This window comes from Capricornis sumatraensis, chromosome 15, assembly GCF_032405125.1.
Source record: "Capricornis sumatraensis isolate serow.1 chromosome 15, serow.2, whole genome shotgun sequence".
NCBI lineage: Eukaryota > Metazoa > Chordata > Mammalia > Artiodactyla > Bovidae > Capricornis > Capricornis sumatraensis.
In genome coordinates, this window is record NC_091083.1 from 7,109,934 (window position 1) to 7,132,334 (window position 22,401).

The 22,401-nt window shown below is 41.2% G+C and overlaps 1 protein-coding gene across 2 annotated transcripts in view; it reads left to right on the plus strand.

The window, feature by feature from the left end:
• SNAP25 (synaptosome associated protein 25) overlaps positions 1-22,029 on the plus strand; it is a 32,155-nt gene extending 10,126 nt beyond the window's left edge. The window contains exons 4-7 of one of the 2 annotated variants that reach the window (XM_068987521.1): positions 10,148-10,265; positions 14,139-14,264; positions 16,635-16,779; positions 21,952-22,029. In XM_068987521.1, the coding sequence (XP_068843622.1) occupies positions 10,148-10,265; positions 14,139-14,264; positions 16,635-16,779; positions 21,952-22,020 (458 nt within the window). In that variant the 3' untranslated portion in view covers positions 22,021-22,029. Of the gene's footprint in view, positions 1-10,147; positions 10,266-10,428; positions 10,547-14,138; positions 14,265-16,634; positions 16,780-21,951 lie in introns of both variants that reach the window. The other variant, XM_068987520.1, reaches the window with a different exon arrangement.
• Positions 22,030-22,401: the final 372 nt, after the last annotated feature.

Sequence of the window (22,401 nt, forward strand, 5' to 3'; positions counted from 1 at the left end):
TGAAACTATGCTTTACCCAACAACAGTAATAAGATGCCACTCTTTAGCTGACTGGCACAACTTTTTTTAACTGATAATCAATACTGTGACTATGTCAGGAAAACAGAAATCCTCAATCTACATGTGGGCATTGTTGATTGATACAAACGTTTGAGAGTAATTTGATAATATACACACATTTTGATGTGCACCCATCTTTCGACCAAGATATTCCACTCCTAGAATTAGATGCTGCAGATATTCATTGACAAATCTGTGAAGAAAAATAAACATGCCTTACCTATAATACTGTAAAACTGGAAACAACCTAAGTGTCCAGCAGTGAAGAGGCCAACCACATCAATATGGTATGCCCGTGAAAAAATTCTGCATAACGTGTCGCAACCATTGCAATATATAATATAAATCTTTACTTACTGACCTCTGAGCAGTTGGGGCAGGGACTGGGAGGGACTGAACTACTCTTAAGGGTCCTCTGAGAAACAACTGCTAGGAATCAATTAGAAGTACATTGGTGAAGAGGAGATGAGCAGAAGTAGGCAGGGAGAGTCTTCTGTGATGTGGGCCTGACACTTTTGAGAGGGGAGAGTATGGGTGGAGGCTTGGGTAGGAATCTCATACTGCAATGCTGCTCTGAGAAAGTCTCAGCCAGACTGATGCACAGCCCAGGAGCAAAGACAACCCGGTAAGGCAAACCCATGCTGGGCAGGATTGCCCCCAAGCTAGTAAATCATGCTCAGTCATTGGCTGGGAGCATCCCAGAGAGGGCGTGGCCTCCATGTAAATGTGGGAGATCATAGCTGGAGGTGTCTGCTAACTGAAGGGTCCCTCTTGGAAGGAGATCTGAGTATACCCTCATGGCTGTCAGTAAAGACATTTGTTTCTATATTATTTATTTGTATTAAATTTTTCCAATAAACATACACTAACCAGTTTTTTAAAATCAAGAGAAAAGTTCTTTTAAAAAAACAATGAACATCAATCCCAACACTTACCCTCTCATTAAAAAAAAAAAAAAGTAAATGGCAAAATTAATACAAAAATAATGAAGTATAGTAGAGTTGTATTTTGAAGGGATTACAATAGCTAGAGCAGTCTTCAGAACTCCTCAAATGAATTTGCTATAAATTTTAAGACTTGCTGACTTGATCCGTATAGCAATGTCCCAGACTTTGAAACTCAGGATGCACTGTCACTGCATTTTTTTAAGAATTGCATTTAATTGGGCAACATGTGCCCATATAGAAGAGTAGTACTTCATTTCCAATGCTAAATTGATACATATACACTCAAGAAATATAGAATTCTACCTTATCAACTCTCTTTAGTTAATGATTTGCATATGAAAGGGGTAGAAAAAGAAGCATTGCAATAGAAAGAAAGATTTGAAAAAGGTTCAGGATAATGCCATTTTACCCCTAACTATAAAGCTTTGACATAAAGACATGAAAAATAATACATAAAATCTGAAGTAAAAAAACATAGTAAGATATTGAGTTGCAAATTACATTGTACTTTGATGAGGAAAATCTAGAGACAAAATTTGCCAAAATCTCCAAACAAATGCAAAAGCAAATTATTCTTAAACATAAATGATTCCCAAGAATATCTTTATATTATTCTCAGAGAAACAACGCAAAAGTGCAGATATTCCCTGCAAGACAATTAGTGTTCTCAGCTAAGACATTTCAGTTATGGCTGCATGGCTAAATTCTCTGTTGAACATATTTCCTAGGATAACCTGGGTTTTACCAGATGCATGATGGATAATTGATACAGATGAGAAACACACAACCGTAAACATTCAAAAGTAGGTGGCTTCTGCCTGGTCTTAAGTGGTGTATGTTCCATTTATACTGTAAGAAGAGATTAGGATCTTTTTAAATGAGTCAACAACTATCTTCTCTGCCATTGTAAATGCATTTGAATGCTGTATATGCTGTGTTTAGTTGTTTAGATCAGTAACTGCTTTAAAATTTCTCTCCAATTTATGCTCTACTAATTTTATCTTTGCCTGAACACCAAAAGTGTTGACTGCTTCTCCCCTTCAGCTGCACAGAAGTCTCAAGAAACAGTCATCCTCCTAAAGAGCCATTCCAGGTTGCCCTGCTAAATGCTTGAACTCAGAAATCCCTTACGGGATTCTTGTTTCATGCTCAGGAATCCGGAGGCCATGGAACACTGAGCATGGCAGCCGGCCCTGGAAATGTACCGCGTCCTGGGATTTTTCTATTCTGTGAACGAAATCCCCTGAAATACCCTTACCTCTAATGTGGGATGACTCAGACTTTCACTTCCATATCTCTTATCCCCTTTGTTGGTTTTTGCTGGGTTATATGTTTGTTTAGATGCTGAAAATGTGGCTCTTGGGAAAATCCAATGGGAGAAACTCCAAACTAGACAGTGAAATCTTTGGCCAGTGCCTGGCAGAGTAAAGGCAAAGTAAACTGTCATCCAGAGAGTCTGCCAACATTTCTAAATGGTTCATGGCCCTACAAGAGAGCATTTGTGAAAACATCCCTCTTGCTAAAGTCCCCTCACCAATCTCTCTTATGAATGACTAAAGCTGCTATTGTCCAATATGGTAGCCACAATAGTCAAGTGACTATTTGAATTTATTTAAATTAATTAATTACGATATGTTCATCAGTGCTCAGGAAAATTAAAATCATATACTCAGCGTCTGTAACTGGATACACTCATGAAGGCTTATACATTGAGTCTTGCTGTTCTACTATTTTGTTCTTACTAGACTGACAATTCTAATGGCCCCATGCTGCTTTACTTAAGTAATATTAGTAGAAAGTGAAAGTTGCTCAGTTGTGTCTGATTCTTTGTGACCCCATGGACTGTATAGTTCTCCAGGCCAGAATACTGGAGTGGGTAGCCTTTCCTTCTCCAGGGGATCTTCCCAACCCAGGGATCAAACCTAGGTCTCCTTCATTGCAGGCGGATCCTTCACCAGGTGAGCCACAAGGGAAGCCCAAGAGTACTGCAATGGGTAGCCTATCCCTTCTCCAGCAGGTCTTTCCGACCCACAAAGCAAACCAGGGCCTCCTGCATTGCAGGTGGATTCATTACCAACTGAGCTATTAGTAGAAACGATATCTAAACTTAGATCCCTAAGCATCCTGCCATTGGTGGATCCATCACAAATAACCAGTCATCCAAATATCATGGCAGAAATAAGAAAGAACAATTTCTTGCCCCAACATATAGTGTGACGTACTGGAACACCTCCCCAATCCAAAACATTATTTCCCTCCCAGTCTCCAAGAGTAAACAGAGAACAGTCAGAAAGTAAGTTTATGGAAGTAAGGAGCCAGTCAAACCTGAATACTGCATTGCATAGTCTCTCAGGTGTTGTTGTCCATGTCAGAATAGAATGAGGATATTGATTGCTTTCAAGCATTTCCTGAGAAATATCTTCACAGAAATCACTGAAGTGCTGTGAAGTCCCTATACTCCAAACATATTCATAAACATAACTCAATTACACTCTAAAGATTGATATTATTTGGGGTACCTACTATGTGCCATGACACTGAAAAAAACAGACAAAAGTCCCTGACTTCATAGCATTCACATGCTAAGAGGGGACAAGAAAAAGGAAAGAATGTTATTGTTAGAATATCTGTGACAAAATTGTTCCATGATGTTTTTTCAGGATTTGACTTCAGTTCAGTTCAGTCACTCAGTTGTGTCCGACTCTTTGCGACCCCATGAATCGCAGCATGCCAGGCCTCCCTGTCCATCACCAACTCCTGGAATTCACTCAGACTCATGTCCATTGAGTCAGTGATGCCATCCAGCCATCTCATCCTCTGTCGTCCCCTTCTCCTCCTGCCCCCAATCCCTCCCAGCATCAGGGTCTTTTCCAATGAGTCAACCCTTCACATGAGGTGGCCAAAGTACTGGACTTTCAGCTTCAGCATCAGTCCTTCCAATGAACACCCAGGACTGATCTCCTTTGGGATGGACTGGTTAGATCTCCTTGCAGTCCAAGGGACTCTCAAGAGTGTTCTCCAACACCAGAGTTCAAAAGCATCAATTCTTCGGAGCTCAGCTTTCTTCACAGTCCAACTCTCACATCCATACATGACCACTGGAAAAACCATAGCCTTGACTAGATGGACCTTTGTTGGCAAAGCAATGTCTCTGCTTTTGAATATGCTATCTAGGTTGGTCATAACTTTCCTTCCAAGGAGTAAGCGTCTTTTAATTTCATGGCTGCAGTCACCATCTGCAGTGATTTTGGAGCCCCCAAAATAAAGTCTGACACTGTTTCCACTATTTCCCCATCTATTTCCCATGAAATGATGGGACCAGATGCCATGATCTTAGTTTTCTGAATGTTGCGCTTTAAGCCAACTTTTTCACTCTCCTCTTTCACTTTCATCAAGAGGCTTTTTAGTTCCTCTTCACTTACATTGTGTATAATGATACATTCAGCCAATATTGGTAGATATAAAATAGTTTTCAGAATCAACTGTTCTGAAATAGCTCCAGAATTCCACTTTGCTATGATCCTTGCTGTACAAGCTGCAACCCATGGCAGAAGCCCACTCTCAGTTTGTGTTTTCATTTGGATTCTCTGGTTCAGAAATCTAACACTTGTGCACCAATTTACCTTTATTTATGTTATTTTCTAATCCCTGGAGACACAGTGAGTGGGGCTCCTATATTTTGCTGAAAATACTAACTTGAGGAATTCCCTAGGAAGGGCAAACACCTGAATGCATGCCTGCATGCCATAACCTGGGTATGTGTCAGCTTATCGGTCGAGCCCATATTTTCCCTCTCTACCCACATACAGGAATGTGGGCCTACCTGCCCACAGTCCTCTTGGTTTCAAGCACTCTTCTGGGCCACTTCCGCTCCTCTCTGATGAGGGCAGACTTTCAAGAACCTTGTCTTGACCAGTGGGGAGAATGTGGAGCTTCAGAGCAAGCCAGAAGGCTGGTGGAGGTGGAGCTCCCCCAGAGGAGAGATGCTCTGCTAGTCTCTCACAAGTTGAATGAGAGCAACTAAGATTCAGGGAAGATCACTCAAATGAACTTGGGAGGCTTCAGATTTTTGAAGCAATGTAGAAACTAGTATTTCAAATCGTTCTTTACAATTAATGCCACCCACAGTGAACACATCAAGAGAAACCTTTACTTTGATAATTCTGGGAGGCGAAATCTTGCCACAGGTACCACTTTCATCTTCCACCAGACACCTGCATGTTGTAATGAGCCATGCCGAGTGGGGCCACCTGAGATGGATGGAGCATGGTGGAGAGGTCTGACAAAATGTGGTCCACTGGAGGAGGGAGTGGGAAACCACCCCAGCAGTCCTGCCTTGAGAACCCCGTGAACAGTAAGAAAAGGCAGAAAGATAGGACACTGAAAGATGAACTCCCCAGGCCGGTAGGTGCTTAATACGCTACAGTGCAGAAATAACTCCAGAAAGAATGAAGAGATGGAGTCAAAGCAAAAGCAATACCAATTGTGGATGGGACTGGTGATGGAAGTAAATTCCAATGCTGTAAAGAGCAATATTGCGTAGGAACCTGGAATGTCAGGTCCATGAATCAAAGGAAATTAGAAGTGGTCAAGGGAGATGGCAAGAGTGAATGCTGACATTCTAGGAATCAGCCAACTAAAATGGACTGGAATGGGTGAATTTAACTGAGATGACCAGTATATCTACTACTGTGGACAAGAATCCCTTAGAAGAAAGGGAATAGCCCTCATAGTCAACAAAAGAGTCTGAAATACTGTACTTGGATGCAATCTTAAAAATGACAGAATGATCTCTGTTCATTTCCAAGGCAAACCATTCAATATCACAGTAATCCAAGTCTATGCCTCTAACAGTAACGCTGAATTAGCTGAAGTTGAATGGTTCTATGAAGACCTACAAGACCTTCTAGAACTAACACCCAAAAAAGATGTCCTTTTAATTATATAGGCCTAAAGTGCAAAAGTAGGAAGTCAAGAGATAGCTGGAGTAACAGGCAAATTTGACCCTGGAGTACAAAACAAAGCAGGGCAAAGGCTAACAGAGTTTTCCCAAGAGAACGCACTGGTCATAGTGAACACCCACTTTCAACAACACAAGAGAAGACTCTACACATGGACATCAACAGATGGTCAATATCGAAATCAGATTGGCTATATTCTTTGCAGACAAAGATGGAGAAGCTCTATACAGTCAACAAAAACAAGACTAGGAGTTGACAGTGGCTCAGATCATGAATTGCCAAATTCAGACTTAAACTGAAGAAAGTAGGGAAAACCATTAGACCATTCAGGTATGTCCTAAATCAAATCATTTACAATTATACAGTGGAAGTGACAAATAGATTCAAGGGATTAGATCTGATAGACAGAGAGCCTGAAGAACATGGACAGAGGCTCATGGTATTGTGCACGAGGCAAGGATCAAGACCATCCCCAAGAAAAAGAAGTTCAAAAAGGCAAAATGGCTGTGAGAAGACCTTACAAATAGCTGAGAAAAGGAGAGACGCAAAAGGCAAAGGAGAAACGGAAAGATATACCCATCTGAATTCAGAGTTCCAAAGAATAGCAAGGAGAGATAAGAAGGCCTTCCTCAGTGATCAATGCAAATAAATAGACGAAAACAACAGAATGGGAAAGACTAGAGATCTCTTCAAGAAAATTAGAGATACCAAGGGAACATTTCATGCAAAGGTGGGCTCGATAAAGGACAGAAATGGTATGGACATAACAGAAACAGAAGATATTAAGAAGAGGTGGCAAGAATACACGGAAGGACTGTACAAAAAAGATCTTCACGACCCAGATAATCATGATGGTGTGATCACTCATCTAGAGCCAGACATCTTGGAATGTGAAGTCAAGTGGGCCTTAGAAAGTATCACTAAGAACAAAGCTAGTGGAGGTGATGGAATTCCAGTTGAGCTATTTCAAATCCTAAAGATGATGCTGTGAAAGTACTGTACTCAATATGCCAGCAAATCTAGAAAGCTCAGCAGTGGCCACAGGACTGGAAAAGTTCAGCTTTCATTCCAATCCCAAAGAAAGGCAGTGCCAAAGAATGCTCAAACTACTGCACAACTGCACCCGTCTCACACGCTAGCAAAGTAATGCTCAAAATTCTCCAAGCCAGGCTTCGACAGTACATGAACCGTGAACTTCCAGATGTGCAAGCTGGATTTAGAAAAGGCAGAGAAACCAGAGATCAGTTGGCCAACATCCACTGAACCATCAAAAAAGCCAGGAAAACATCTACTTCTGCTTTATTAACTACACCAAAGCCTTTGATTGTGTGGATCACAACAGACTGTGGAAAATTCTGAAAGAGATGGGAGTACCAAACCACCTAACCTGCCCTCTGAGAAATCTGTATGCAGGTCAAAAACAACAGTTAAACTGGACAGGAATAAAAGACTGGTTCCAAATCAGGAAAGGAGTACGTAAAGGCTATATATTATCACCCTGCTTATTCAACTTATATGCAGAGTACATCATGCAAAATGCCAGGCTGAATCAAGCACAAGCTGGAATCAAGATTGCCTGGAGAAATATCAATAACCTCAGATACGCAGATGATACCACCCTTATGGCAGAAAGCAAAGAAGAGCTAAAGAGCCTCTTGATGAAAGTGAAAGAGGAGAGTGCAAAATTTGGCTTACAAGTCAACATTGAAAAACTGAAGATCATGGCATCCAATCCCACCACTTCATGGCAAATAGATGGAGAAAGAATGGAAACAGTGACAGACTTTATTTTGGGAGGCTGCAAAATCACCTCAGATGGTGACTGCAGCCATGAAATAAAAGACACTTTCTCCTTGGAAGAAAAGCTATGACCAACCTACAGAGCATATTAAAAAGCAGTGACATTACTTTGCTGACAAAGGTCCATCTAGTCATAGCTATGGTTTTTCCAGTAGTCATGCATGGACGTGAAAGTTGGACTATAACGAAAGTTGAACGCCAAAGAATTGATGCTTTTGAACTGTGGTGTTGGAGAAGACTCTTAAGGGTCCCTTGGACTGCAAGGAGATCCAACCAGTCCCTTCTAAAGGAAATCAGTCCTGAATATTCATTGGAAGGACTGATGCTGAAGCTGAAACTCTAGTACTTTGGCCACATGATGCAAAGGACTGACTCATTGGAAAAGACCCTGATGCTGGGAAAGATTGAAGGCAGGAAGAAAAGGGACAACAGAGCATGAGATGGTTGAATGGCATCACCAAATCTATGGACATGAGTTTGAGTAAGCTCTGGAAGTTGGTGATGGAAAGGAAGCCTGGCATATTGCAATCCATGGGGTCGCAAAGAGTCGGACACGACTAAGTGACTGAACTGAACTGAACCCAGAGATGTGCTTCAACCCCACCTCAGACCAGCTCTCCAGGAAGCCCTTAGCAATTCCTCAAATGGGGATTGTCATCCCTATTCTGTCTGCTCTTAACGTGCTTCTTGTTTTGAAGATACTGGGCTCCACTTCCCCAAACCAATCTCTCATTTGATAGTTATTTTGATCTACAGACTAATTTACTGCATTCCTTAAGGAAACTGGGATGAAGTGTTTGGAAAAGTACAGAATTCTCTGGAATGTAAAGAGTTGTCATCCATTTTTTTAGCCCCTTCCAGAATTTTCTTAAAGATAAGAGTATACCTACATTTATTCAGCAAAGTTTTGCCAGCACTACACTGTTATTTCCTGTGGCTATCGCATACCGGATAAACATTCTGTTTTCCCTTGTCTCTTGAAAACCAGAGCAGAGACAGCAAATTCCTAATAAGCTGAATTCTGTTCCTCAGCCCCACAAAAGACAACACAATAGCTTCTTATTTTCCAAATGGACAGGCAGTCTCTCCAGTTGGGAATGACAATTTAATGTGAAATTGTTTTTAAGTAATTATTTATGTCCTTTTATACAGGAAAATATTTACCAGTTTTATTCTAATCATATCTTTCTTCCCAGAGGCATAGGCATGCATGCATGAAAATATAGTTGAAAAGAGGAATAGAAATGTAATTAGGTTTTGTAAATAGCCAGCCAGGACATCCCACTGCTGCCTTAATGGTCTTATGCGCCCAGTCACTATGCCGTGTCTGGCTCTGTGTGACCCCATGGACTGTAACCCGCCAGGCTCCTCTGTCCATGGGATTTTTCAGGCAAGAATACTGGAATGTGTTGCCATTTCCTCCTCCAGGGATCTTGCGACTGAGAGATGGAACCCTCATCTCCTGCAATGGCAGGCGGATTCTTTGCCACTGAGCTACATGAAAAGCCAAAAAGTCATAAAAGCTGTTTTAAAAATCACTTCATGTAACTTGTAATTTACTCAATTTAATGATACCACTTTTGAAAAATTAATCAAGTTGATGAATGTAACCCTGGCAACCTAGAAGTATGATTCGTTTTTATGGCCATCAGTCTATGTCTTAAGATACTGTCTAAGGTCAGCTTTCCTGGCACTGATGACTTAGTACTGTTTCATGTTCCAATCCACTGCCTTTCTCCAGGAATTTAATGGTCCAGTACCTGTAATGTTGCTGTGCTGATATTGCTTTTCTTACAGCTACTATGAATTGAATATTCAAAACCAAAGACTGCCTATGGCCTGCCTTTGGCTAAACAGCCATTGTTAGGGGGAAAAAAAGATATGGTACCTATTGCTAATTATCACTATAGTTGTTATTTTTCCCAAAGGAGAAAGTAGATTATTATCTATCCTTAGCTGGTTGAGGGTGCTAAAAACCAAAAGGGAGAGATGTTTTAAAGTTGAAGCAGACACTTCCTCTAGCACCATTGCATTTGAATGCCTAAAACATAAACTAACAGCCTATTGTCTTTCTCTTGAGTTTCACTGGTGTCTGAGTAAGTGAATATGCTGTGCTGTTTTCTTGGACATTCAGAATCAAGCAGGCTTACCTACTCCATCCCATCATGTCTGAACTATAAACTATATGAGCATCACTTTTGTTCATTTCCTTCCACCCCTGGCTGCATAGGGCATCGACAGCCGATTCTAGCAATGCATCTCCTCAGACAATGCATTGTAATAGCTCTCTCTCTTTCTCAAATTCCGTTTCATTTCTCATGTTCTGTTGAAAACCCCCAAAAAATTCATTCCACACTGTCATCCCTTTGTCCTAACCAGAACAACTCGATCGTGTCGAAGAAGGCATGAACCATATCAACCAAGACATGAAGGAGGCTGAGAAAAATTTAAAAGATTTAGGGAAATGCTGTGGCCTTTTCATATGTCCTTGTAACAAGTAGGTACTGGGTACCAGCTCTAATCTGTGGCGTCCAGTTTCCTTTCTTTCTTTTTTTTTTTTTCTTTAATGTCAAAGTGAATGTCTGAAGTTTTGTCTTTTTTTTCTTTGTCCTTTTCCATCCGCTTCATTCTGTGGGGATAAAATACTTGTGTTTAATCAGAACAACTGGAACGCATTGAGGAAGGGATGGACCAAATCAATAAGGACATGAAAGAAGCAGAAAAGAATTTGACGGATCTAGGAAAATTCTGCGGGCTTTGTGTGTGTCCCTGTAACAAGTAGGTGCTGCCTGCCTGCCTGAAGCTTTGGTTTCCCAAGGCCCATCTCCAAGCCTTGACAATCTCATTCCTGCTGGGTGCAAAGGCAGGATGAGTATGTGGCATGCAGAACAGATCAATACCGTCTCTAATGCATTCATCTCATAGCATAGATGATATTAGTGGGAGTAAACTGTTGATGCATTAAAAATCAGGCATACTACAGTGAAAGCTTCACTGTCAGCAACTTTTATTGATGAACGTTTCAACATTTTCCAGAAAGTGTACCTCAAGACAGAGACTAACCTCAAGAAAGAGGCACCACCCAGGGAATTTTATGTTCTCTAAATCCCCGAAACCAAAATTGCAGATTTAGAAAAGACTGGGGGTAAGTTTGGAAGTTGAGATACACATATGTATCAAGGTTTGATTTTTCAGAAGCAAAAATAACAGGTAATTTGGCCCAAACAAGCATTCCATAAGTTAGAGAGTAAGTAAGACAGAGATTCACCCTTTCAACTGCCCACCATTTACCAAATCTGGTCAGCGGTTAGACCATAGATGCCACAGCTGCATCCAACGCAGAGGCAAAGAGTCCTTCAGCAAGAAGTGCTCATGCCTTAGCCAAATTGGGCCCATCCCTCTCCAATTCTTCCTTTAGGAAGATCTCCCGTACACTGGCCGAAATGTTGAAATGTATAGATTTTGCATGCACGACATCACAAAACATTCAACTGTTAAGGTTCTGCAACGCTTTTTTGGAATGTAGCAGAAATGTGACATGTGGTTATAAAGGTTTGCAACAGAAGGAATCTGAAAATAAGTGTTCTGGAAGGTAGTCTTATTTGACTAGCAGTGGAAAACAAAAAATGCATGAGTGGATTGTCCAACATGCATTTGGAAGATTAAACCCGTTCCCCGATCCCCCTCACCCCTCCTACTTCCCTTTGAACAGAAGCCTTTTTCTAAAAGCTCTCCTGATCCTAGCTTTTAGAATAGAAATCGACGTCATTTCTAGCTGATTATATGACCATTCACATCCTTTAAACTTTGAGGCTGATTTAAAATATCCTACTTCCTGTTTAGGAGGGGAGGGGCTCAATTTACAAATAAATTTAAGTTTGGGTTTTTTTTTTAAAGAATGATCTACAGTAAAACCTGATTAACTGGAATCTAGCTACCTTGAACCTTCGAGTATATTTATATTTTTGTTCGTTTCGACTTTTAGCAAAAAGAGGCAAATAAACAAAGGGAAAAATCCCATTAGGGATTTAAAAGCATTTCTCTTAAAGGTCAGTCTAGGCAGTTTGCATTCTCTCACTCAGTCTTCATTCTCTAAGTTCCACATCCAAGCGGACCAAGCAATGAAAGCTGAGCTGCAGAGGAAAGGCATTCAGACATATCTAGAGAAACCAAAACCAAGGAATACCTTGATCATGTTCCCTGCCCTAAGACTCTAAGGCAGGAAAGTGGCTCAAGGTCTAACAGATAGTCAGCCATCACTCTTGAAACTAAGTTTAACTCCATGGCCCACTGTGTTAAGAAAGTCCTATAATTCACCGAAATAACATTCCCAAGCATTCCAGTTAGTCAAGATTTAACTGTTCATCATTTTCAGTGGCCACTTGCCCCCAGGTGAGATGTCTACATATTTTGTGATGAATTTCATAGATACGTTTTCCCCATCCACCAACTGTGTGGACAAAAGGTGGAGGCAGGCCCCCCTCCCTCCCTGTGACAGATTCTAATGCTCAGATGAAATCACGACCCCTGGGAATTCCACGTACCAGTTGGCACTAATTCCTTATTACACAAGAGACCCTAACTGAGCTTCAAAGCTTGACTGAAGTGTTCCCTATTGTGTGTAAATAATGCTTTAAAAACCATGTGTCACAGCACAGTGGCTGATGGCGCCCTGCACTCTCTGGGGGCTTCGCCCTGTCCCGGCATGTTTCGAGGGACTACGGTAGATGTCCCGCAGTTATGTGAGTCTATGTGCAGCATTGTGGGTGCAGTGATTTGCCTTCGTTCCGAAACGCAAACTTTCCCACTCCCTTGACTGCCAAAGATGGTACACCGGACATTTTACATAGCAGAAAGCATCACAAGGTCCATATAACTTCTGTTAATGTGAGGAGGGAGGGGATGGGGATTTGGAAAATAACAAAAACAAAGCCATACTCTAACCTTTATTAAATTCATTTTTGGATCCTGTCCCACTAAGTGGCCCCGGCTCTTTAGAGCAGTGAATTCTGACTGCTTGAAGGCTACGGCATTATACATTAAATGTGGGAGTTGCTGAAATTCCATCTGTACAATTTTCCAATTTGTCTCCAGGGTTTCTTGGTCCCTAATCTGCAAATATTAGTCTTAGTGCCAGTTTTAATAGATGGCTATGGTCCTCCAATAAAAAAAAAGAAAAAAAAAAGGTTAAATTCTGGTGTCGTATAATAGAAAATACAAAATGTGAAAACAGGACCGAAAGAAGTTCTGTTCTTGGACTAAAAAGCGTGTGGTTTCTACTATGCAAAGAACATAAAAACATCTTTGATTGCTCAGTTACAACACACCCACCAAAATATGCTGCACACGTGTCTATTGGGCACAATAGGTATGCCTGGATTTTAAGTCTCTCTCCAAGGCAGCTCAGTGAAATATGGCCCACAGAGACCACACCAGTTCCATACCACTTTCCCCTACCACATCCCAGGATAGTTTGAAGTAGGCAGCTGTAACCACTCCCATCCTGTCCCTCAGTCCAACAAAGAAGCTATTGAACCTGCGTTTCAAATCCTCATGAAGGCTATTACTGTCCTGCTAGTGCCTTTTCTGAGAATGGTCAACTTCTGGAGTAGTTTGGCTTAAATGAGAATGCTTCACTTTCTACTCATGCCTGTAGCTGGTGCATGAAGAAGATGTAGAGGGATTTCCCTTTTTGGTGCTAGATGGCTTGTTCTCTCTTCTATTTTCCTGCATTCATTTCACTATGCCTCTTTTACTTTTTGTCTCTGTGGACAAAGGTTTGTACATCAACTCTGGATGTATGGTGACTGTTTGGAAGTACCGATATATTATCTAATTCAAATCACTCTAGAGGCAACTCAAAGACCATCACCCTTGGCCAACCACCAATCCAGTATGTTCTCCACGCAGAGTGAGAATGCTTGGTTCTGCACATGCATTGGGGGAAAACAATTAAAACGGGAATCTTTGCATGATGGTGTGTAAAAACTTGGTCCAGGATGTTTTTCTTGATGACAGTGTGTTGCTGTGGTGTGATATACACACTCTACTTGGCAGTCTTGTTTTGTGTCTGTCTGCCAGTATGTTTTTTTCTGTGTTTTGTGTCTCAAAATATAATTAGAACTGAATGTCCTCCAACTACGTTAATCCTTGTCTTAAATCCAACTAAACTAACAAAAATGAAATCCTGAGTAGCTGAGGCTTGGTGGTGGCCAACTGTTTGGGTCTGGATTATGATATATCGGTATTCTCTAATGCCTCGAATTAAAACTCATTCGCTTGGTTCGGTTCTGAGCTTGAAGAGGTAATGACTGTTGTGAGCTTGATGCGCCGCCCCTTTTGCTTGTCACTCACCCTCTTTTTTGCATAGGCTTAAATCAAGTGATGCTTACAAAAAAGCCTGGGGCAATAATCAGGATGGAGTTGTGGCCAGCCAGCCTGCTCGCGTGGTTGATGAACGGGAGCAGATGGCCATCAGTGGTGGCTTCATCCGCAGGTGAGCCTTGTGCAGCTGGCACTATAGCGGTTGCCTACTTTTGAGTGACAAACTACTCCAACCTGAGTGGTTCTTAAAACAACACTGGGAAGTTCTCCGGCAGTCGGATGGTTAGGACTCGGTGCTTTCACCATCATGCCCTGGGTTCAATCCCTGCTCAGAGAACTAAGAGCTCACAAGTCGAGTGGTGCCTCCAAAAAAAGGAAAAAATACCATTTTTTTTTTTCAACTTCTGAATCTCTGTGTTGACTGAGCAGGTCTTCTGAGAGCATCTCCTGGGCTCGCTCATTACATGCAAGTGGGTGCAAGATGATCTAAGACAGCAGTGCTTTCTTGTCTGGTGATTGGCTGGGGCCATGGATATGAGGCGTCCCTCCTCTTCTATGTGACCTCTCCCCAGGAAAGCCCGTGGTTCTTGCATGGTGGTGGCAGCACCAAGGGGTAGGCTCCCATGTGCAAGCACTTGTCAAGCCTTTGCCCACATGTCACTGGACAAAGCCAGCCACGTGACCACATCCAGCATCAGTGTGGCAGTAAACAAATGTTTCACTCCATGACTTTGATTGGACAGAATTTGTGAGATTATGTACAGATATGTGGGCAAGGCCGATAATAAGGGATGGTGAAACATCTATGAACTGGCAATGACAGGAAGAATACTGAAGGGACAGGAGAGAACTGTCACCAGAGCCCAGCGGTAGTTATGGCTGTGGGCAGAGGTCGAGATGCTTGGGCTTACTCCATACCAACTGTATCAGAATCATAATCTCTAGAAGTGAGATCCAGGTGTCAGTAGTTTTTAGAGTCCCTCAGATTTTAATATGAAAAGAAGGCTGAGAACTATGGAACCAAAAGTAAGTCATAGCTGCTGACAATCATTTCTGTAAACTTCTCTTCTACACACGAAACCTGGGAAGTTCCCCTTTAACTTTATCTGGCCTAGATTGCTTTACAAACCCTAGAGGAGCAGTCTACATTGGGATTTACCATGAGGAATGGGTTTTAACCCCTGGGAGCAAATTTTAGCCCATCGCCATCTGTAGTAGGAAAAACTCAGACATTCTGAAATAAGTATCTACCATTTACAATAAAGAGTTAGTGCAGTATGTGCCCATGTCCATCAGCTGAGTCAAAAGCAGGTGCCAAGAATGAAGGAGCGTGCAAAAGGTTTATTAGAGAGCAACACTGGGGAGGGAAAGCGGGGAAGTAAGACTGGGGAAGAGCTGTCAGACCATCAAGCAGAGCTGGCAAACAATCTACCAACTCATTGGGAGCTCCACAGCAAAGTTGCTCATTGGAGGAATTCCACAGTAGGTAGAAATGAGTAAGTCTTTGTAAAAAGTCTTGCTTCGTCATTGGCTGGGGCCACCTTGAGAAGAACATGACCTCAGCTCAAAGCAGACCTGAAGGAATGAACAATGAGAAGCTGTCAGCTAACCACACTCCTTACAACTGGACGATGAGTTCTTTCTTTTTTTAAAAGAGTTCTTTCTTGAAGACAGTTTGAGCAGTGCATGGATCCATACAGTGCAGGGGGTGAGCTGTGGCTATATAGTAGCTATTAATAAAACTAATATGTGAACAAATTGCAATTAGAAGTTTTTTTAAGGGGAAAAAAGTGCCTTCTTAACTTTCAAGCTGAGTTATGAAAAAAATGGGAACTCCCTTTGGGGAAGGCATTTTGAGAGCCAATTTCTTCCTCCCTACTTAGGCTGAAACAATATTTTATCACAGTTTTCTTCCTTGAAATCACCTATTCACAATGTCACAAAAAACCACATACCATTGAAACCGGAGCAAGTAAAAATCATCTTGAAAATGTAGTTCCCTTTGGAGTTCTTGGGAGCAAATAGGGTTAAGGGGCAGACTGTTATCCTCATTACTCTTCCCATTAATGTTGGTCCCAAATGGAGAAGTAGATGAGTGGAGAAACTCTCTTACTTAGTACAATAGCTTTTCTTTCCTTACAGATTGGAGTCTTGGAGACTTTGACATAACAGAAAGGAAAATACAGTTTCTAACGGGTTCCACCTCATTCTCTGACCTGGAATCCTCCCAACTAAAATGGTTTTAGCCTTAAAACATGAAAATTGGGATAATCATACAGGGAGGAAATGAGATGTTGGTAGAATTGAGAGAAGTAGGTATATTAATCTGCTTAATATGCCTTCTTTAAAAGTAGATATTTAAGTGTTCAATAATGCATTTACAAATTATTTTCCTATCTACGAAAGCTAAAATGTTCTCATATTGAACAGAGATTTTAAAAGGTTCAGATTGATACCTGGAGATCAACAGATTTTCCCTAAGCTTTGGGTCTTGGACATTTGAGTTTTTCTTATCTTCTAAAACCTCTTCTTTGATGCCCAGGGTAACAAATGATGCCCGAGAAAATGAAATGGATGAAAACCTGGAGCAGGTGAGCGGCATCATTGGAAACCTCCGTCATATGGCCCTGGATATGGGCAATGAGATTGATACACAGAACCGCCAGATCGACAGGATCATGGAGAAGGTGAGCACGGGGCAGTCAGCAGGTTTCTGTTGCTTATCACCTTCTCTGAAATAACCACCAAGGAAGCATGAAGGGCTTAACAAGACCCGCAAACTGTAACTTTGGATTCAGGCCCTGGTAGATAGACATCTTCCCCTTAATTTTCCAAGACAGAAATACAGCAACAGATACGTAAATAATAGGGCAGAATTTAATCTAGCAGATATTTCTCAGGGCCACCTTTACTACAGGCATTGTGCTAGGCATAAAGGACATATTAAGATGGAAAGACACCATCTCCACTGCCAAGAAACTCACAGCCCATGGGAAGCACTGAGCATCCAGATGAACATATAATTTGTCAAGAAAGTTGCCCATCAAATGCTAAGTCAGGTCAGATGGGGAAAGATTTCAAGGGTCAGGGGATGGGAAAATCTCACCCAAAACGTTGAATTTGATTCGAGTCTTGAAGGTGGGTTGGGAGCTTGTCAGAGATGAGGTAGGGACAGAATCAGGAAATGAGGGAAGAACAGTTATTTTAAGTTAGCCAGAAGGTGAATACGAGCTTTGATTCTATAAGTGCAGAAGCTCAAATGATAGTTCAAAAAGGCCGGGATTCCATTTCCAGTTCAAAAGTGCACATGTCCAGATCTCAAAGTAGGGAACATAATCTAATGAAATTGAGTTCATATAAGGACACCAGATGTCACACTAAGACTGAGCCGCCTAGTGCCAGAAAGAGTAGAGACAGTCAAATGGGAAAAGATAGGGTTGGGGGCTTCAGATTAGGAAGGAACAGAAAGAAGCGCTGGAGAGCTTTTATAAAAAGATTCGGGGCACCCACACCTGATATTCCACACTATGCAAATCTGATACAGTCTCTATGTCTTTGTGTTCCATCCCCTCCCTAATCAGTAGACTCCTAAATATTACTTATAATCTCTTAAGATATCCAAATGCCAACAGGGAGAAATAGGCAAATTATGAGTTTGATGGTAATTGTGCATCTATAATCAATTCTGCTTAGCTAATCTTATATGATGGGAGTTTATTCCTTGGAAGATATTGAAGTTTTGAGCCTGAAACCCTGAGTTTCTTTTCAACAACTCATTCCACTTTGGTTGGGGGTAGAAGGGCAGTTTTTGTGCTCTCTTGGATATAAGACTAAATACTCTGTTTCTTGGTATCTGAGCATCCTCCACTGACTTAAGAAAGGAATGAGCAGACGTAAAGGAAGCGATTTGCCCTGTTGTGTTCTGTGCACTTTATAAAGATATTTGAAACTGTGTAACATTTTGCCTAATCAATATTGAGCTACACAAATGTCAGTGTAGTTGACAAAATGCCTGTGCTTTGCCTACTTCACAAGTCATGACATGCTTACTGTTGGTAAGAGCCTTTGATGTGCTAAAGCTTTTAAGCTGTGTAAGTCAATAGACTTTTAGAACAATATTGAGAGTTTCAAAAGGCACTGGAGCCAATAGAAATGGATCTAACCCATTATGGCCCAGAAAAATGAACTAAGAAATAATTGCTGAACCACCTTCCAATAGGAAAATGAATTGGGGGGGGAAAAAAAGAAAAGTAGCCATTTTTCTATCAAAGGACCTAATTGACTCACAGATGTAGGAAGATAATGTATCTCTAACTCAATCAGAGTCCTAGAAAGATAACTTCTACTAAGAAAGAGGGGTCAAGTCTTTATTGACAGAGCTGGGCTTTAAGCAAGCAGTTTTCCTGGAAAGGCAGGAAAACTCTAGATCTATTCTTTAGGGGAAAGTTTCCATTCTGGGCCCAGTTTACTGCAAGAGCCAAGACTTGTGCAGCTATAGGGTTTCATCAAAAGTCCAGCAAGTGGATAGGAAATAGCCATTATAGTTTATCTCATTCTTGGACGCCAAATTGCTTAAGAAGTGGAGCAGGGGTCTAGTTCCCTTCTAATAGCTAGCCTTTTTTCCCTCAAAACAACAATGCGGATATGATTGAGATAAAGCCCATTTCAATTCAGCATTTCCCCAAATGATACATGTTACATGATTATTAGTAGACTTCTACCTTCTTTTGCAAGTTCTTACTTCTGATCATAGAAAATAATGTGCAAAGATCTTCTGCATATCTAGGATTAAAATCATACTGTAGGACTAAAAAGAATCTTCTATTTCTCCCATATTCTCTCATAACCCAAACAACAACCCTCACCCAACTCCACCAATCATGATCCTTTCTCATCACTTCAATTAGCTGTGAAGTTTTGGGAATCCAAAATAATGCAGTCTTCCGTACATTCCTATGGACTCTCAAGAAATTACTTTGTCCATTTAAAAACCCTGTTTTCTGATTTAGGTTATTTATAAATAGGCAGTCTTTGAAGGCTGGAATTGTATGATTCTTTTAGAAATCTATTAAAATGGGGCAAGTTTCTGTCAGGTCTTTATGGGAACTGTTGCTAAGGAAACAATAATGTTCAAACTTGGATTTAAAATTGTCAGTGCAAGATGTGACGCACACGTTAAAATACAGTAAAGTTGAAGATTGAGCGTTGCTCACAGTCTCCCATCAGTATGGAAGCATGGCATTTGAAAACTAAGATCTTGAGTTCCAGCAAGACTTTTCTGCTCACCAGCTTCATGACCTGGTTCCTCATCTGATACTGGAGTGGCTTGCTATTTCCTTCTCCAGGAAAAAGATAATAAGAGAACAATTCAAATCTGGGATCAGAACAGGCTGTCGTGTAAGATAGAGCTATCCTCTTTCAGAAGTCAGAGCTGTGCCCTAAAAGCTACTTGCCACGGTCTGGAGTTAAGATTTCCAGAGTGTTCAGAAGCATGGGCTAAACAGCCCCTTCTACCTCTTCCACTGGTTTTTTGGATCAGGTTCAGGTTTTTTCACAAAGGCAAATCATGTAGTGTATCTTGAGTGTATTAGCAAGTTTAGGATTCTCTAAATAGAAATGTGAAAACAGAGATGGGATATATTGCATAAATATGTCCTACAAGATATAAATAGAGTAAACACAGATGCATTCTCCAAATACCAGGAAGACAAGTAAAAGAAGATTATCTCAGGATTTTTTTCCTAAAAGCACATATGTTATATAATATAATAAAGACTTGGCTCCTGTGGTGTCAGGTATTGTATGGGCTGGAATTTTGATATGCTTCAGAAAGAACTGAGGTGGACATCACAGATGTTCATTGATGATACGTTTGTTCTAGCTTCTCCCAGATTCTTTGAGGGTATCCAAAGAGTAGCCTCGTGCTCTACTTCCAAACATTCTCTTGTACCATCACATGAAGACTCACCAGTGCCTTTGTAATGCAAGAAATCCTAGAATGTTTTCCTTCAGAAATGCTATCTGTTTTTAAGTGAAGTGAAGTGAAGTGAAGTGAAGTCGCTCAGTCGTGTCCGACTCTGCGACCCGTGGACTGCAGCCCCCCAAGCTCCTCCGTCCATGGGACTCTCCAGGCAAGAACACTGGAGTGGGTTGCCATTTCCTTCTCCAGGGGATCTTCCTGACCCAGGGATCGAACCCAGTTCTCTCATATTGCAGGCAGACGCTTTAACCTCTGCACCACCAGGGAAGCCCTATCCTACCCAGAACTGTTGCAACCTGAGAGCCAGGCGTCCCTGGGTCAGGGTACAGATCTCCAGGCAGGCATGCTTTTTCCTTATTTGAGCAGTTCTCAAAGTTAAGTCTGGAAAAATAATCAGCATAATCCAGTCTTAAAGAACATTTCACATTGATCTGAGCTTCTAATTTTCCTTTGGATCAAAGTGTTACTATTTCTGATAGGATTTGTAGCTAATGAGGGAATACTAAAGCATTCAGGAAAACTGGAGCGAAATACCCATTTTCCAAATTGCAAACCTAAAGGTCAAAACTACAAGTCTATAGATCAAAACAATCAAAGAAAATTAGTGTTCTGCCTTATCTGTTTTGAAGTCAACTCTTAACTATCCAAACAGATGGTAAGGAACTATTGCCAGATAATTCAAAGTTATGAACAGCCTAGAAATATTTTTCTTTCACTTGGCAAACTTCTATTTGAATAGTGATAACTCTAGTATCCTGGGAATTCACAACTAAACTGGATAAAGAAGACACAACTTGGTGGAGATTACAAAGCACCAGGCATAGTTGTTGATGTGAAGGCAGTAATCAGCAAATAAGTACTGTTGCTATAAACTAGTCCAGTTTCCCTACCCTGCCTCTCAGTTTCCCACCCCAGGCTGGAGAGAGACAGACAACGTTACCAACCACAATAGAGCAGAAACAGCAGCCAGAAAGGAATGTTTGTCTTCTCTTCTGTTTGCTGACTCGTATGTTCCTCGGTGATGTTAGGAATAGTTCATTTCTAGAGTTTAACAGTATATCCAGGTAGTAGTCCTGGGTTTCATGATGCATGTATAGCAAAAGACAACTCAAGCAGTGAGTCAGTCAGTCAAAATATAAAATGATAGTAAGTGTGTCTCTGTTAAAACAAGCCAGTTACCAAGCTCACAGGAGTAAGTCTTCAGAAATGGGACTAACAAATATTAAATACTGCAAAAGCAAACCATGTTTTCACTGAACAGCAGTAGTTGTAAGATAAGATATATTGAGCACTTCATTTTTGCAAAACATTATTCTAAGACCATTATATGTAGCAACTCATTTCATCCTCATAGCAAACCTAAGTAGTAAGATGACTAACAGTGATTTTAGTGTGGACTCTGACTCCAGGCCTTTTGACTCCGGTTTCCCCATTTATTAGCACTGTGACGTTAGACAAATTGCCTAAATCCTCTCTGCTTAGCTTCCTCAGTTGAAGAAAGCAGCGCAAAGTGACGCTGCTAGTAACTGTACAAATAGCAGGAATTCAACTCAATTTAACAGATGTGAACGTCTGCCATAGAAATCACCAGGTGCCGTTCCAGAAGAGAAAGATAAATGATACGTCTCTGTCCTCCAAAGAACACTCTGTGGTAGGGAAAACAGTTATAAGAACTAAGTCATGAGATCAGACTTCTATGATCTTGCTCAAGTCCAGCCAATGGTTCTGGGAACACAAAAGAAGGGATGGTTCATTCTGATGAAAAGGAAAGTTTCAAGATGCCTTCACCCAGTAGGAGGCATTTGAACTGGACCCTGAAGGGGTCCAATAGAATTTTAATGGGTAAACTGAATTCTGTTTTTCTTTCCCCTTTTTCCAGGCTGATTCCAACAAAACCAGAATTGATGAGGCCAACCAACGTGCAACAAAGATGCTGGGGAGTGGTTAAATGGCCCATCTGTGTCTTCTTCCAAATGCTGTTGGGCAAGATAGCACCTTCATGCTTTTCTCATGGTATTACCTAGTAGGTCTGCACACATGCACACATCAACCTTCCCCCATTGTGAATGTTGTCTTGTGTCGTCCATCAGCCCAACGATACTATGTGTCTTCTGTTTTTTCTGGGTCTCTTTCTTTCCAAAGGCTATATATAGTGGTCATTTGGTGGCTCTAACTTTTTACGTAAGATGTCTTGGGTTTCATTTTATCTTTTCTCTTCTCAGTGGTGTTTGCTGAATGACAACAATTTAGGAATGCTCAATGTGCTGTTGATTCTTTCAATACACAGTATTGTTCTTGTAAAACTGTGACATTCCGCAGAGCTACTGCC